Raw genomic sequence first — 16,989 nt, 5'->3', positions numbered from 1 at the left:
ATCTTAATTTTTTTCATCTTATTGCCCAATATCTCTGTACCAATTTTTTTTCCCTTTTCCGGCAGATGGTCATTTGTACTTTTTGTAACATCTTGTACCAACTTCTTTCCTGTTCTAGTTATTTTGAAACATTTCTTTTTTCCGGCCAGGTGTCCATCTCTACCCAACTGTCTTTTCCGGTAAACATCTCTTTCCATATCATCAAGCTGATCAATCCATAGACTGGTGGGTTGTGTCCATCTACCAGCAGGTGGAGATAGAGAGCAAACTTTTGCCTCCCTATATGTGGTCATGTGCTGCCGGAAACTCCCCAGTATGTTCTCTATCTCAGCAGGTGGTGGTCACACACAGCAGCAGCTCTGGCTAGGCCTCCAAGCCTAATCCTTAGGTTTTGTTGAGGCCTGGGGTTGAGGGCTCTTTTGAGCAAGTGCAAACCTGGTGGTGCCAGGTCCCTCCTTTTCTCCCCCCTCCCGCTGGCTCCGTTTAAAAAAAAAAAAAAAAAAAAAAGTTTTAAACGTCTTTAAAGGCGTTTAATTCGACGTTTCTTTAAACGTTCATTGCAGCTACTCACTGGGACACCAGTTAGTTACAGCTCGGAGCGGCAAGCAGGTAATTTTACCTTTTTATAGCGGGCAGGGGGTTCCCCGATTCTTCTCCTCGTGGCATATGGCGTCGGAGGGCGAGGGCGCAAAGGGTCGCTCCCCGGATCGCTGGAGCGCTTCTAGAGGGGATGCGGGGGTTTTACAACCTGATTCGCCCTTGATGGGTGACAGTTTAGTGACCGATGAATGTCCCGGTCGTTCCTCCGGCGTGGCGGTTTTTTCCCGCCATAAACGCCCATCCCCCGCTCCTCGCCTCCGCCATCTTGGCCGGCCACGCGGCTCGGACGGCTTCTTCGTGGACCGCCCTTGAGGTTGGAGACATTAATGCCATGAACGCCCTTAATTTGGGCGACGGCACAAGCAGCTAAAGTTAAGCGCCGTTCTTCCCGCGCGGCTCCTTCGCGGAGTTTCGCGCCGGACGCCATTTTGGATGCGCAGCATGTCTCTCCCCCGCTATTGCGAGCGCCGGTTGAGAGTGCGTCTAGGGCTGTTGCCCAGGCTGCGGAAGTGCACAGTCTGGGGGGTTTCTCCCCCGAGTTTGTTTTGCTGCTGCATCAGGCTTTCCTCATGCAAAACGCTGCCCCTGCTCCCTCTTCTGATAAAGAGGTTGAGGTTCCCAGAGGTAAATGCCCTCGGGTTGATTTCCAGGCCTTGGAGGACTTTGTCTCCTCCGATGTAGATGAGGGCAGCGTGTCTGAGGTCTCCCAACGGTCCTTTGCGGATTCCTTGGAGGAGATAGATCCCCGCTCGGATGGAGCGGATGACCCCTCTGCAGCGCGGCTTTTTAGCCCAGAGGATTTGCCCAACCTGTTTTTATAGGCCATGGACACTTTGAAGATTTCCTCTCCGGAGGACGTCTCTCCCTCAGCCCCTGTTGGCTCTGCCATTATGCTGGGGACGAAGCGCCCACCTAGATCCTTCCACGTGCATGATGCCATGCACACCTTAATTGCGGCTCAATGGGATGTCCCGGAAACGAGCCTTAAAGTGGCTAGGGCTATGTCCCGCCTCTATCCTTTGGCTGTGAGTGAACGTGAGGCCTATCTGTGGCCTACCGTGGATTCTTTAATCACTGCGGTGACTAAGAAAACGGCGTTGCCGGTGGAAGGTGGCACGGCCCTAAAGGACGCCCAAGACAGAAGATGGAGGCGGCCTTAAGGTCGTCCTTTGAGGCGGCTGCTTTAAGTTTGCAGGCCTCAGTTTGCGGCTCCTATGTGGCCAGGGCGTGCCTGACTATGGTGCAGCGGGCTTCCCCCTCGGATCATTCCTTGAGGGCTGATTGGCCGGCCCTGGAATCGGGCTTAGCCTATTTGGCAGACTTGCTGTATGATGTCTTGAGGGCCTCAGCGAAAGGCATGGCTCAGACAATCTCTGCGCGGCGGTGGCTTTGGCTGAAACATTGGTCTGCTGACCACGCCTCTAAATCCCGCCTGGCTAGGTTGCCTTTTAAAGGCAAGCTGCTCTTTGGGGTCGAGCTGGACAAAATCGTGACCGATCTCGGCACGTCTAAGGGCAAGAAATTACCAGAGGTCAGGGCTCGGGCTAGTACTCGTCCCGGTACCTCCAGAGGACGGTTGCAGGAAGCCCGTCGGTACCGCCCGGGCAAGTCGGGTTCCTCTGCCCCCTCTTCCTTCAAGAGGAATTTCTCCCCCAAGCAGCATTCCTTTCGCAGAGACCGCCGTCCCGGAGGTGCTCCCTCCGGTCCTCCCCCAGGGTCTCGTACCCAATGACGGGGTCTTTGTCCACGCCCCAGTGCAGATTGGAGGACGGCTGTCCTCGTTTCTGGGCGAGTGGACCACAATAACTTCAGACGCGTAGGTGCTGGAAGTCATCAGAGACGGCTACAAACTAGAGTTCTGCCGACCCTTAAAAGACGGGTTTGTACTCTCTCCCTGCAAGTCTCCGGTCAAAGCTGTGGCAGTGCAGCAGACCTTAGACAATCTGATCCGCCTGGGCGCGGTCGTTCCAGTGCCAGAAAGTCAGCTTGGCAAGGGACGTTACTCCATTTACTTTGTGGTACCAAAGAAAGGAGGTTCTGTCCGGCCTATCCTCGACCTCAAAGGGGTCAATCGGGCCTTGAAAGTGCGGCACTTTCGCATGGAGACTCTCCGCTCTGTTATAGCGGCAGTGAAGGCAGGAGAGTTCCTGGCATCCTTGGACATCAAGGAAGCGTACCTGCATATTCCCATCTGGCCTCCTCATCAACGCTTTCTGCGTTTTGCAGTCCTGGGACGACACTTCCAGTTCAGAGCCCTCCCTTTCGGGTTGGCTACTGCTCCGCGGACCTTTTCCAAAGTAATGGTGGACATCGCGGCCTTCCTACGAAAGGAAAGGGTACAAGTCCATCCTTATCTGGACGACTGGTTGATCCGAGCCCCCTCTTATGCAGAGTGCGGCAAAGCTGTGGACCGGGTAGTTGCTCTTTTGAGCTCCCTGGGATGGATCATCAACTGGGAGAAGAGCCAGCTGCGCCCGACTCAGTCCCTGGAGTACCTGGGAGTTCGATTCGACACCCAAGTGGGCAGAGTGTTCCTGCCAGACAATCGGATTGTCAAACTTCAGGCTCAGGTGGACCAGTTCCTAGTAGCCTCTCCCCTTCGGGCTTGGGACTATGTGCAGCTGTTGGGCTCTATGACGGCCACGATGGAAGTTGTGCCCTGGGCCAGGGCTCATATGAGACCACTTCAACACTCTTTGCTGCAGCGCTGGACTCCGATGTCGGAGGATTATGCTGTGCGCCTTCCCTTGGACCCAGCAGTGCGCAAGGCGCTGAGCTGGTGGATGCAGACAGACAAGTGGTCTGCGGGAATGCCTCTGGTGACCCCAGAGTGGATTGTCGTCACGACGGACGCCTCGTTGTCGGGCTGGGGAGCCCACTGCTTGGGAAGGACGGCGCAGGGGCTCTGGTCTCCTGCAGAGGCAAAGTGGTCTATCAACCTCCTGGAACTCAGAGCCATTCGGTTGGCGCTTTTGGAGTTCATCCCGGTACTGGTGTTGAAGCCTGTACGGGTCCTGTCGGACAATGCCACGGCTGTGGCCTATGTCAACCGCCAGGGAGGTACCAAGAGCGCCCCTCTAGCCAAGGAGGCTATGAATCTTTGCCAGTGGGCGGAAGCGAACCTGGAGCAGCTTTCAGCGGCCCACATTGCCGGAGTCATGAATGTCAAGGCGGACTTTCTCAGTCGCCATACCTTGGAGCCCGGAGAGTGGCAGCTATCTGCTCAGGCGTTCTTGGACATCACGAAGCGCTGGGGCCAGCCGAGCCTAGATCTGATGGCGTCATCGGCCAATTGCCAAGTGCCGCGCTTTTTCAGCAGAGGACGGGACCCTCGATCCCTGGGAGTAGATGCTCTTCTCCAACAGTGGCCGACACAAGAGCTTCTCTGTGTTCCCGCCCTGGCCCATGTTGGGCAGGGTGCTAGACCGGGTGGCAAAGCATCCCGGCAGGGTAATCCTGGTGGGTCCGGATTGGCCCAGGCGTCCCTGGTATGCGGACTTGATCAGGCTCTCAGTCGACGATCCTCTGCGGCTGCCAGTGGAGCAGGGCCTGTTACATCAGGGTCCCGTGGTGATGGAGGATCCCTCCCCCTTTGGTCTTACGGCCTGGCTATTGAGCGGCAGCGTCTGAGGAAGAAGGGCTTCTCAGACAAGGTCATCGCCACTATGCTGAGAGCGAGGAAGCGCTCTACTTCTACTGCTTACGCCAGGGTTTGGCGTATCTTTGCAGCGTGGTGTGAAGCAGGCTCACTTTCTCCCTTCACTGCTCCAATTTCTTCAGTGTTGGCGTTCCTGCAAGAAGGTCTGGAGAAAGGCCTGTCGCTCAGTTCCCTTAAAGTCCAGGTAGCGGCTCTGGCTTGCTTCAGGGGCCGCCTGAAGGGTGCTTCCCTGGCTTCGCAGCCAGATGTGGTGCGCTTTCTCAAGGGAGTTAATCACCTGCGCCCTCCTCTGCACTCAGTGGTGCCTGCATGGAATCTCAACCTGGTACTAAGAGCATTGCAGAAGCCGCCTTTTGAACCCTTGTCGAGGGCATCTCTGAAAGACCTGACGTTGAAAGCAGTCTTTTTGGTGGCTATCACTTCAGCCAGAAGAGTTTCCGAGCTCCAGGCGCTCTCATGTCGAGAGCCTTTTCTGCAGTTCACTGAGGCAGGAGTGACTATTCGCACAGTGCCTTCCTTCCTGCCCAAGATTGTTTCTCGCTTCCATGTGAATCAGCAGCACTGTCTCCCTTCCTTTCGTAGGGAGGACTACCCAGAGGAGTACTCTGCTCTTAAATATCTGGATGTGAGACGAGTCATCATCAGATACTTGGAAGTGACCAATAATTTCCGGAAATCGGATCATCTGTTTGTCCTGTTTGCAGGTCCTCGTAAGGGTCTGCAGGCTGCTAAGCCTACAGTGGCAAGATGGGTCAAGGAAGCCATTGCAGCGGCTTATGTGGCCGCGGGGAAGGTGCCGCCTATCCAGCTGAAGGCTCACTCCACGAGAGCTCAGGCGGCCTCGATGGCAGAGGCCGGATCCGTCTCCTTGGAAGAGATATGCAAGGCGGCAACTTGGGCTTCGGCTCATACATTCTCCAAGCATTACCGTTTGACTGTGGCTGCACGGGCGGAGGCCCGGTTTGGAGCTTCAGTGTTGAGGTCAGGGATTTCAATGTCCCGCCCTGGGTGAGTACTGCTTCGGTACATCCCACCAGTCTATGGATTGATCAGCTTGATGATATGGAAGGTAAAATTATGTATAATCATACCTGATAATTTTCTTTCCATTAATCATAGCTGATCAATCCATAGCCCCTCCCAGATATCTGTACTGTTTTTATTCTGGTTGCATTTCAGGTTCAAGTTTAGTCTTCAGTTACTTCAGAAAGACTTCGTGTTCAAGTTTTTTCACTTGGATTCTTCAAGAGTTAAGACGAGTTTGTGTTACAGTGAGCTGCTGCATTCCTCTCCCCTCCGTTTTACGGGGCTGGATTGAGACTTAAAATTCTGCCGGCACTCCCTCCCGCTTCGGGCGGCTGTAGGGCAGCTTTGTACCCCTCCCGCTTCGGCGGTGTTAGGGTCAGTCAGCTCCTGTTGCGGTTGCAGGATAAGCCAGATCCCCCCGCATCGGCGGGTGTGGTGTCCCTCCCCCGCTCCGCGGGGATGAGCTGGACGGATTCCCCTCCCCCACTTGTGTGGGGATGAGCTGGGTTAATTCCCCTCCCCCGTTTCGGCGGTGGTGAGCTGGGCAGAGTGTCCCTTCGTGGGTGTAATTCTCTAAGTGCTGAGTCCTGCGGATGGAGCTTTGATATCGACATACTGAGGAGTTTCCGGCAGCACATGACCACATATAGGGAGGCAAAAGTTTGCTCTCTATCTCCACCTGCTGGTAGATGGACACAACCCACCAGTCTATGGATTGATCAGCTATGATTAATGGAAAGAAAATTATCAGGTATGATTATACATAATTTTACCTTGTGAATTATTTATGAAGTTGAAGAATGCAAGTGTGTGTTTTTTAATGAATATGACTTGTTCTTCTTCTAGGCATGGTAGATGTAATATTTGCTGATGTTGCCCAACCAGACCAGACTAGAATTGTAGCTTTGAATGCACATAATTTCCTGAAGAATGGTGGACATTTTGTTATATCTATTAAGGTGATGTATTTTTTCTTGATTTCTGTATTCAGTATGATACTCACTGCCAAGATGTGATCAAGTTAATGCTCCTGGAGACATTTTTCTCAGTATTCTCATATAAGGAGAGCTGGAAATGACTTATTCATATAAAGAGAGCTGGAAATTACCATATTTTGCTTTCCTGTAAGTCTTGTACTGTATTGCGTTTGTCTCTAATCCTGTTAGAGTATATGTTAATTTCTGCTGCATTCAGTACATTTTTGGAATGGGCCTTTTGCTCATCCACCTCCATGCATTTTCTCCTTCAAATCTAGGACTTAAGTTCAGCAAGATCCATGCCTCCAGATTTAGGACAATGATTTGACTACCTTTTCTCTCCCAACATTGGTCCTGAATCCAGTAGTGCTTTGCTTTGGTCTTGACTACCAGTTTTTAAGGGCCACCAAGAGGTCAGGTTTTCAAGATAGCCCTAATGAAGTGCATATGAAAGATTTGTATACAATGGAGATAGTAGGCAAGCAGATTTTCATGTGTATTATAGTTAATTAAACTTGATATACTACTTTCCTTATCTAATCAATGTGGTTTACAATAAAAACAAAATTTTGTGGAAAAGAAATACGTTATTTTGTAGAAAAGAACGTCCAGCAGAACAGACCTAACACATATGTTCCTCTATAAAAGATTTTTTTTTAAACCTCAGTATATTGTAGTATGTTCTCCTCCTCCTTTGTTAAAACACCTTTCCGCCTCAGGCTCGATATCAAAAACTGTCGAGAAGAATTAGGCTTTAATAAGATTTTAGATTTCTTTGAACTCATTTCTCCTCGTAATAATCTGTGAAGACTATTCCTGAGAACAGGAGCCAGCCAAAACAAAAAAGCACAGGATCGTGTACATTCCTAGCAAGCCTTGGAGATATGAGGTATAACCATCCTAAAATCTTGAAGAGATCTAAGAATCCTTGTGGGAGTATATGGAATAACTAAACTAATGAATAAGATGGAACAAGCTCATAATAAAGCGCTATATTCCAAAATTAAAATTTTAAATGAAGTACATAAGTATTGCCATACTAGGACAGACCAAAGGTCCATCAAGCCTAGCATTCTGTTTCCAACAGTGGCCAATCCAGGTTACAAATACCTGGCAAAATCCCAAAACAGTACAGTACATTTTATGCTGCTTATCCTAGAAATATACAAAACATTCGGTGGTAGAATTTGTTGCAAAAGTTTAACAAACTTATAATTGGGTATTTCTGTTACACAATTCTTGTTCAGGTCAGGTCTCATACAGTCACCAGGGTATTCTTTCCTCGCACCAATTCTGGTGGACCCCTAACTCTAGAGAGTTATAATCATTGACCGACCCCCATCCTGCCTAACTTTGTTCTTCTTTTTGCAAAAAGAGCAAAAAGAAAAAAGAACAACAAAGTTAGGCAGGTTGGGGGTCAGTCAATGATTATAACTCTCACGAGTTAGGGTCCCACCAGAATTGGTGCGAGGAGAGAATACCCCGGTGACTGTATGAGAACTGACCTGAACAAGAATTGTGTAACAGAAATACCCAATTATAAGTTTGTTAAACTTTTGCAACAAATTCTACCACCGAGTGTTTTGTATATTCAATATATAGTAGTAGAAGACCGTCGCTACAATTTTACAGTATCCTAGAAAAAAGCAGTGTATTTTCCCCAAGCCCATTTTAATAATGGCTTATGGACTTTTCTTTTAGGAAGCTATTCAACCTTTTTTTTAAAACCCCGTTAGGCTAACTGCTTTTATTATATTTTCTGGCAACAAATTCCAGAGTGAAGAAATATTTTTTCCGATTCATTTTAAATGTATTACTTCGTAGCTTCATTGCATGCCCCCTATGCCTTGTATTTTCGGAAAAAGTAAACAATCGATTCACATCTACCCATTCCATTCCACTCATTTTATAGACCTCTATCATATCTCCCCTCAACCATCTCTTCTCCAAGTTGAAGAGCCCTAGCAGGTTTAGCCTTTCCTCATAGGGAAGTTGTGCCATCCCCTTTATCGTTTTCATCGCCCTTCTCTGTACCTTTTCTAATTCCACTATATCTTTTTGGAGATGCGGTGAACTGAACTGCATATAGTATTCAAAATGCAGTCACACCATGGAGCAATACAAAGGCGTTATAACATCTCATTCTTATTTTCCATTCCTTTCCTGATAAATACCTAACATTCTATTTGCTTTCTTAGCTGCCGTCGCACACTGAGCAGAGGGTTTCAGCGTATCATTATCAATGACACCTAGATTCTTTTTCCTGGTCGTTGACTCCTAATGTGGAAACTTGCACTACATAGCTATAGTTTGGGTTCCTCTTTTCCATATGCATCACTTTGTACTTTTTCAAATTAAACGTCGTCTGCCATTTGGATGCCCAGTTTCCCAGTCTCATATGATCCTCATGAAAAATTACAGTCCACTTTGAATAACTTTGTGTCATCAGCAAATTTAATTAGCTCACTAGTTACTCCCATCTCTAGATCATTTATAAATATGTTAAAAAGCAATGGTCCCAGCACAAACCCCTGAGGAACCGCACTATCTACCCTTCTCCATTGAGAAAACTGACCATTTAACCCTACTTTCTGTTTTCTAGCTTTTAACTAGTTTTTAATCCACAATAGTACACTAACTCCTATCCCATGACTTTTCAGTTTCCTCTGGAGTCTTTAGTGAGATATTTTGTCAAATGCCTTTTGAAAATCCAGATACACAATATTGACCGGCTCACCTTCATCCACATGTTTGTTCACCCCCTTCAAAGAAATGTAATAGATTGGCAAGGCAAGATTTCCCTTCACTAAATCCATGTTGGCTTTGTCTCATTAATCCATGCTTTTGAATATGCTCTGTAATTTTGTTCTTTACAATAGTCTCTACCATTTTGCCTGACACAGATGTCAGGCTCACTGGTCTATAATTTCCCAGACACCTCTGGAACCTTTTTAAAAAAAATTGGCGTTACATTGACCACCCTCCAGTATTCTGGTACCATGCTTAATTTTAAAGATAAATTACATATTAATAGCAATATTTCTGCAAGTTCATTTTTCAATTCTATCAGTACTCTGGGATGAATACCATCCAGTCTAGGCGATTTGCTGTGCTTCAGTTTGTCAAATTGCACCTTTACATCTTCCAGGTTTATAGCAATTTCATTCAGTTTCTCTAACTCATGAGCTTTAAATATTTTTTCTGGCACCGGTATCTCTCCCAAATCTTTCTCAGTGAAGACTGAAGCAAAGAATTCATTTAATCTCTTTGCTATGACTTTGTCTTCCCTGAGTGCCCCTTTTACCCCTCAGTCATCTAGCAGTCCAACCGATTCTTTTGCCGGTTTTTTTTTTTACTATGTTTTTGCCTCCAATGCAATCTTTTTTTCGATGTCACTCTTTTCCTTCCTTATCAGTGCTTTGCCTTTAGCTTGCCATTCCTTATGCCATTTTTTAGTTTCATTCAGATTCTTCTTCCATTTTCTGAAGGATTTTTCTTTTAGCTCTACCAGCATCCTTCACTTCATTTTTTAACCATTCCAACTGTCGTTTGATCTTCCTTTCTCTGTGCTTCCAGGATGGTATTTTTGAACAGCATCCACACCTGATGTAAATTTTTTACTTTCACAGCTGCTACTCTAAGTATATTTTTCACTGTTCTTCTCATTTTATCATAGTCTCCTTTTTAAAAGTTAAAGGCAAACATATTGGATTTCCTGTGTGCATTTACTCCAAAGCCAATATCAAATCTGATCATATTATGATCACTGTTATCAAGCGGCCCCATTACCTTTCCGCACCAGATCATGCCAGTGGCGTAGCCAAGGGTGGGCTTGGGTGGGCCCAGGCCCACCTAGTAGTAGCATACCTATGATGTGGCTGGCATGGATTCCCAAGCCCCATCAGCCGAAAACTCCCAACAACTGTCCCTCCTGCATACCTTGTAAGTAGCAGATCTTCGCCTGCAGTGACATACATACTGCTCGCACCGGCCCCACAGCCTTCCCTTTGATGTATTTCTGCCTGTGCGGAAACAGGAAGCTGCATCAGAGGGAAGGGTGTGGGGCCAACATGAGCAGTGTGTATTAGTTGCTGTTCGCTGCTGGTGAAAATCTGCTATTTAAAAGGTATGTGGGAGAGGGGGGATGTTTGACAGACCATATGGCATGCAGGCAAGAGGAGAGACCAAATCACCTGTGGGGCAGGGCAAGGTTCTTCTGCCCACCCATCTTGGGCCCAGGCCCACCCAAAATTGGATGTCTGGCTACCCCCTGGATCATGCGCTACACTAAGGACTAGGTCTAGAATTTTTCTTTCTCTTGTTGACTCCTGTACCAGCTGCTCCATAAAGCAGTCCTTGATTTCGTCATGGAATTTTACCCCCCCTAGCATGCCCTGATGTTACATTTACTCAGTCAATATTGGGGTAATTGAAATCGCCCATTATTATTGTGTTACCCAGTTTTACACATGGCATTTCAATCCATAGGGATTCCAAGATGTGCTTTGTTTCCTGCAGAATTTTCAGTCTCTTTGATTCAAGGCCCTCCTTAAGATAGAATGCTACCCCTCAGCCAAATCGATCCAACTTATCACTAAGATATAATTTGTACCCCGGTATGACAGTGTCCCACTGGTTAGCCTCCTTCCACCAGGTATCAGAGCTGCCTATTATATCTAATTTTTCATTCAGTGCAATGTATTCTAAATCTCCCATCTTATTAGACTTCTGGCATTCGGATATAAACATTTCAAATTGTTGTTCCTATTTACATCTTGCTCAGTAGGTGATAGTGTTAATTTACAATCTTTTGTTTTTTTATTTATACACCTGGTCTACTATGGTCTCTCTTGCAACCTCGCTATCGGGATACCCTATCTTCCCTGTTTTGGTGATCTTTGAAAGATACCTTGTTCCGAGCCATGTGCTTTTTAGCAACTGTCGGCCTTCCCCCAGTTTCTAGTTTAAAAGCTGCTCTATCTCCTTTTTAAATGCCGATGCCTGCAGCCTGGTCCCACCCTGGTTAAGGTGGAGCCTATCATTCCGGAAAACCCTCCTCCCTGCACCATCACCTCATGCATGCATTGAGACTCCGGAGCTCTACCTCTCTCTTGGGCCCTGTGTTTGGAACAGGTAGCACTTAGGAAAATGCTACCCTAGAGGTTCTGTATTTCAGCTTTCTACCTAAGAGCCTAAATTTAGCTTCCAGAACCTCGCTCCCACATTTTCCTGTGTCATTGATACCCACATGTACCAAGACAGCAGGCTCCTCCCCAGCACTATCTAAAATCCTATCTAGGTGATGCGTAAGGTCCGCCACGTTCGCACCATGCAGACTAGTGACCAGGCATCCACCAGCCATCCAGCTATCTACATGCCTAATAAATCACCAACTAGAACAGCAGTCCTAACACTTCTGTCCTGGCCAGAAGCTCCTGGAGACACATCCTCTGTGCGAGAGGATATTTCATCCCTTGGTGGGCAGATCCTTGCTACAGTATTACTTCCAGCTACACCAGGGTGATATTGTCCTTTTAGAAGACATTACTCCTCCAAGGCAGCACAGGAGCTGCCAGACTGGAGGTGGGACTTCTCTACAACATCCCTGTAGGCCTCCTCCATGTACCTCTCTTTCTCCCTCAGCTCCACCAAGTCTGCTACTCTAGCCTCAAGAGAACATACTCATTCTCTGAGAGCTAAGAGATCTTTGCATTAAGTGATGGACCATTGGTCTCACCCAGTATGATTATTCTTATGTTTTAACTAAATCTTTATTAAAAATGCCTGTTCAAAAAATGTTAATCTAAAAACTGTCTACCACTTCTGTAGGTTTACCAAACAAAATAGGCATAAATGTAGGGCACCCAATCGTGATCAATATTTTGGATTTAAACGATGATCTTTAATCCAATTGGAAATGGCATCTAAACAGTTTTGTAAGAGAGAGAAATTTCGCAAGGAAGCTGAAACCTTGGAAACTCAAAATATTATCAGTGTAACAAAGTAATGCCAAAGTTTTGAATAGTAAAGAGATGACTCAAATATATTGTGTTGGTGACAGTGATGACCCATGAGGCACCCCACAGCTCAATTCAAACATCCTGGATAATTCTGATTGGGAAAAAAACACAGGGTCTATTTTGAAGAAAATATCTAAATCAAGTCATTACATACCCTCTAATACCAATATCATGTAATTAGCAACAAAGAAGGCCATGGTCCACCAAGTTGAAGGCGGATTTGAAATCGAAAGAAATTGCTAACGTGTCCATCATACCATATAGCAAGTAGCTCACTCAGCAAAGCTGTCATGATGGTCTCTGTACTATGGACCACTCTAAAAGCTGCCTGGCTAAGGGGAAGGGTTTTTTTTTTTTTCCGTTAAAGCTAATTTTATTGTTCAAGAACTATAATAAAAGTTTTTAGCTGGAAATTTTAGATTGGATATTGTTCTAAAATTTTTTGCTTCTCTTATTGGATTATTTAAGATGGGATGAATAATCGAATGTTCAACTAAGATGGAACTACCCCTGTAGATTTCATTTGTTTTTCATTTATTGATGCTTATAATCTCACATTATCCAAATGAGGTTTGGTTCTTTGTAGCTTTCAGTGAAACAATAACTGGTTTACAGTAGAACAAAAACAGGCTTACAGTGAAACATTTAATAATGGCAATTTGTCAATTTTATCAAGAATCTTGTTCTCTTAAGGATGAATATACATTTGGAATATGCGTTTCATATTTATCTAGTATCACCCAAATGGTCAATAGTTATCCTTCTAGTACCACTCCTGTGGTCAATAGTTGTTATTCAAGTAGGAAAATCTTTAAGTGGGCTTTTAGCATTTTGAGAAATCTTAGGTATTTGGGTATTGAGTTCTATATCTTTGTGGCCTGATAAGAGAATCCTGTAGAGTGGATAGATTTAAATTGGACATCCTTGTTGCAGGGGAGAAGTAGAAGTAGCAATTCTGGTGTCTTTCAGAGCATTCTTCAGTGATAGAATTATAAAGGAACTTAGATATTCTGATGCTATTCCATACAGTATTTGAAAGATTGCTACAGAAATTTTAAAGTAGACTCTGGCTTTCACAGGGAGCCAATGCAGGGCTATTAGTAAAGGGGTGGTTCTTTGGTATCAGGGCCTCTTGTAATTCAGATGTGCAGCTGTGTTTTGGGCAGTCTGTAATTTATTTATTGGATTTTTTACACCCAGCATAGATCCCATTGCAGTAATCAATCTGTGATAATGAGGACTTGACCTAGAATTCGAAATGTGTTCGGGGAGAAAAGGCTTCTAATTCTTAGTCTCCAAAGTTTCCTAAATATCTTTGAAGTGATTAATATCTTTTCGTCACGTGTTAAGTGTTATCTGTTATAACCCCTTTGACCTTTAAGCTGTTTTTCAAGTTGATAGCTAGTGTTCCCTATCATAATTGCCTTTTCTGCAGTTGATGGTAAGTGTTATTTAATGCAGCAGTTCAGTCTTTTCTGTTTAGTTTTAGTCTGAAGGTGGAGGCCCAAGTGTCCATTGTGTCCAGGCCTTGTATCTTGTTTTGTATGTTTGTGGTATCATCTGTATAGGGAAGGTAGATCCTGACATCATCCGCATATATGTGGGAGTTGAAATCACCTTTCTCTAACTATCTGCCAGAGGCGCCATTAGGATGTTAAATAGTATTGGTGTGAGTGGGGAGCCTTGTGGTACTCTGCATATAGGTGACTGGGGGGTGGGGGAGAAGTGTTGGCTATTTTGACCATATATGATCTTGAGCTAAGGAATCCTTGGAACCATCTCAGTACTGCGCATCCCATGACAATGTGGTGTAGTATGTAGAGTGTCATAAACCATCACGTCGAAGGCGCTGGACATGTCGAATTGGAGTTTGAGGACTACCTTCCGCATGCTGAGTTCCCTTCTGACATTACCCAGAAATGTTAGTGTAGATAGTTTTCAATAGGAATAGTTGTTTGGGGTAGTTTTGCCTTTGCTTGTTTTATTATGTACTTGTATTCCAGTATTGCATTTCGCCAAATGGTGTCATTTTTGTTCCATTTTCTTTCTAGTTGCCTACATTGTTTGGCGCTTAGTAGCTTTTGATTGAACTAGGGGATAGTCTTCTATTGTGCTTCCTTCTAGGTCTCTCGGGTGCTATTAATTCAAGGGTAGCTTTGCTGTGTGTATCCCAATTTTTTAAATTTATTTATTCTTAAATCCCACAATTATCCAAAAAAAAGTTTCAGTTCAATGTGACTTACAGTTAACAGAAATTACAATTAAGTTATAAAATTACATATCCGTGTTGAGACATCAGTAACAGATTCAATTAACCATAAGATTTCTTGAAAAGGTAGGATTTTAACTCATTCCTGAACGGAAGGTAATTTGCAATAATTCTTATGTCCTTTGGTATTGAATTCTACCATTTAGAACCTAAATAGCTGAATCCAGAAGTGTAAAATCCTACTATATAAATGAAGAATGACCGACGTGCTACCCATGCGCAGAACAGCACAGCTGTGCTGCGCATGCGTGGCACATCACAAATCTCTTCCAACGTTGTTAGAAGAGGCAGGAACAGAGCTACAGGTGACCCGGAAGCGTCTCCTCTACAGAGGAGAGGCTTCCGGGTTAGCGCTTTGTAGCTGCAAGGAGATTGTTGAGCGGCAGGCGGCAGTCAGCGTGTGGGAATCACTGCGAGCCGAGCCTGCGACCGGAATCGCTGCTGGGCGGGCCTGCAAGGAGGGTGAGGGAAGATGGGGGTGAAAGTTGCTGCAAGGGGGAAGGGATGATGGGGAAAAGATGTTGCACGGGGGAGGGAAGACGGGGACAGCAGCTGCATAGGGGGAGGGAAGATAGAAGGAAAGATGCTGCGCAGGGAGGAGGGAAGATGGAAAGATGAGGCATGGTGGGTGGGGGAGATGCTGCACGGGGAAGAAGGGAGAGATGTAACAAAGGGGTGGAGGGGTGAGGGAGAAGTCTTGGCTGCATATGAGGTGGGGAGATATGCTGTATAGAGAGGGGATAGGTGGTGAGAGGGGGAGAAACTTTGAACATAGGGGTGGAGGGAAGGGAGAAATGTTAGAAATGATGGTAGAGGGAAGGGAGAGATGCTGCATGGGAAGGGGAGAGAGATGTTGGACCAGAACACAAGGGAGAGGGAGAGAGAAATGTTGGACATGATGGTAGAGGAGAGGAAGGTAGAGATGCTGTATGAGAAGGGGAGAGAGATGTTGGACCCAGAGCACAAAGGAGAGGGGGAGAGAGATGGTGGACAGTGGGAATGAGAGGGGGAGATAGACATGGGGGTGGATAAGAGGGAGGGAGAGGTACACAGTAGGTGAGGGGGGGAATGCTGGGCCTTGGGAGAGAGGTCAGGAATGAAGAGAGAAGGGGCAGGAAAATATAAGGCTACCAGGGTGGGGTGGGGAGGGGATCAGATGTTGGTTAGAAGGGTGGAAGGAGGAAGACGATGGGAATGGTGGAACCCTGTGGGAGAGGCCAAGAGGGGGAGGAGGGGGTGGCAAGGAAATGAATGAGAGATAGTGATTACAGAGGGTAGAAATATGGTAATGGGAAGTAGATTAAAGATAAAATTGAAAGTAGAGATGGGGAGGAGTAAGATGGGGAATGGGAGTGCTCGTGGGTGAAAGAAGAAGATGGAAATTTGATAGGTAGTTGAAAAGTAAAAAGGAGACGAAGGGTGAGAGGCAGAAAAGAGCTACAAAGGAATGATCAATATGTCAAGAGGCAGGAATAGTGAGGGAACAGACGAGAGAGGAGAAAAGACAAATGGACTGCAGCCACTTGAAGAAGAATTAGCAGACAGAGAGGAAAGCAGAAAAGAGAAATTGGAACCAGCAAGATGGAAAAATAAAATGTCCAGACAACAAAGGTAGAAACAAAGCATTTTATTTTGAATGTTTTAAATGGAATATGTTAGCTTTTGGAAATGTGCATAGCAAATGTCTTTGTATTGTGTTCTGTAGAAAAGGAAATGCATCTCTGTTTTATGTCTCCAGTGTTGCAGTAATGCTATGTTTAACTTCTTGGGGTTCCTTTTCAATTTTTGTCTAAATATTTTTATTTCTAATTTGTGATCCCTTGTTCTGTATTTGGTGAGGGTCTGTTGGTGTGATAGTAATGGCAGGTGGGAAATTGGAGGGGAGGCAAAGAGAAGAGGGGAGCCCTCCTTTATTTTCTGATCTGGGCCCAAGCAGGTCTAACACCAGTCCTAACCCTTGCTGTTACAATTGATCGAAACCTTACATTAGAAAACCATGCGAAAAACACAACAAAGAAAATGTTTTATTCAATGTGGAAGCTCAAAAGAATTAAACCTTTCTTCCCAAGAGAAGCATTCTGCAGACTGGTTCAATCATTGGTATTATGCCATTTAGACTACTGCAATGCTATGTATGCTGGGTGCAGAGAACAAATTATCAAAAAACTCCAAACTGCACAAAACACGGCAGCCAGACTCATATTTGACAAAATGAAATATGAAAACACCAGTCCCCTACGAAAAAAACTACATTGGCTTCCATTAAGAGATTGCATTGCCTTCAAAGTTTGCACCATCTCATACGTTCCTGAATCTCCACTATCCCAACTGTAAGGGATTGAAATATAAACTAACATACGCATCTAGCTTCTCCTACATATGCATGCAAATTTGGAATAAATTACCAAAATCCATAAAAATAACCCAAAACTTAGTGAA

General features: G+C 45.6%; 1 protein-coding gene across 1 annotated transcript in view; it reads left to right on the top strand.

Moving 5' to 3' along the window:
* Nucleotides 1-16,989, top strand: part of LOC115478811 (rRNA 2'-O-methyltransferase fibrillarin-like) — a 393,169-nt gene that overhangs the window by 328,586 nt on the left and 47,594 nt on the right. The window contains 1 exon segment of the mRNA XM_030216419.1: nt 6,131-6,243. Coding sequence (XP_030072279.1) covers nt 6,131-6,243 — 113 coding nt within the window.

The sequence above is a fragment of the Microcaecilia unicolor genome, chromosome 10, assembly GCF_901765095.1.
Source record: "Microcaecilia unicolor chromosome 10, aMicUni1.1, whole genome shotgun sequence".
Classification (NCBI taxonomy): Eukaryota; Metazoa; Chordata; class Amphibia; order Gymnophiona; family Siphonopidae; genus Microcaecilia; species Microcaecilia unicolor.
This window is presented reverse-complemented; position numbering and strand designations above follow the sequence as displayed.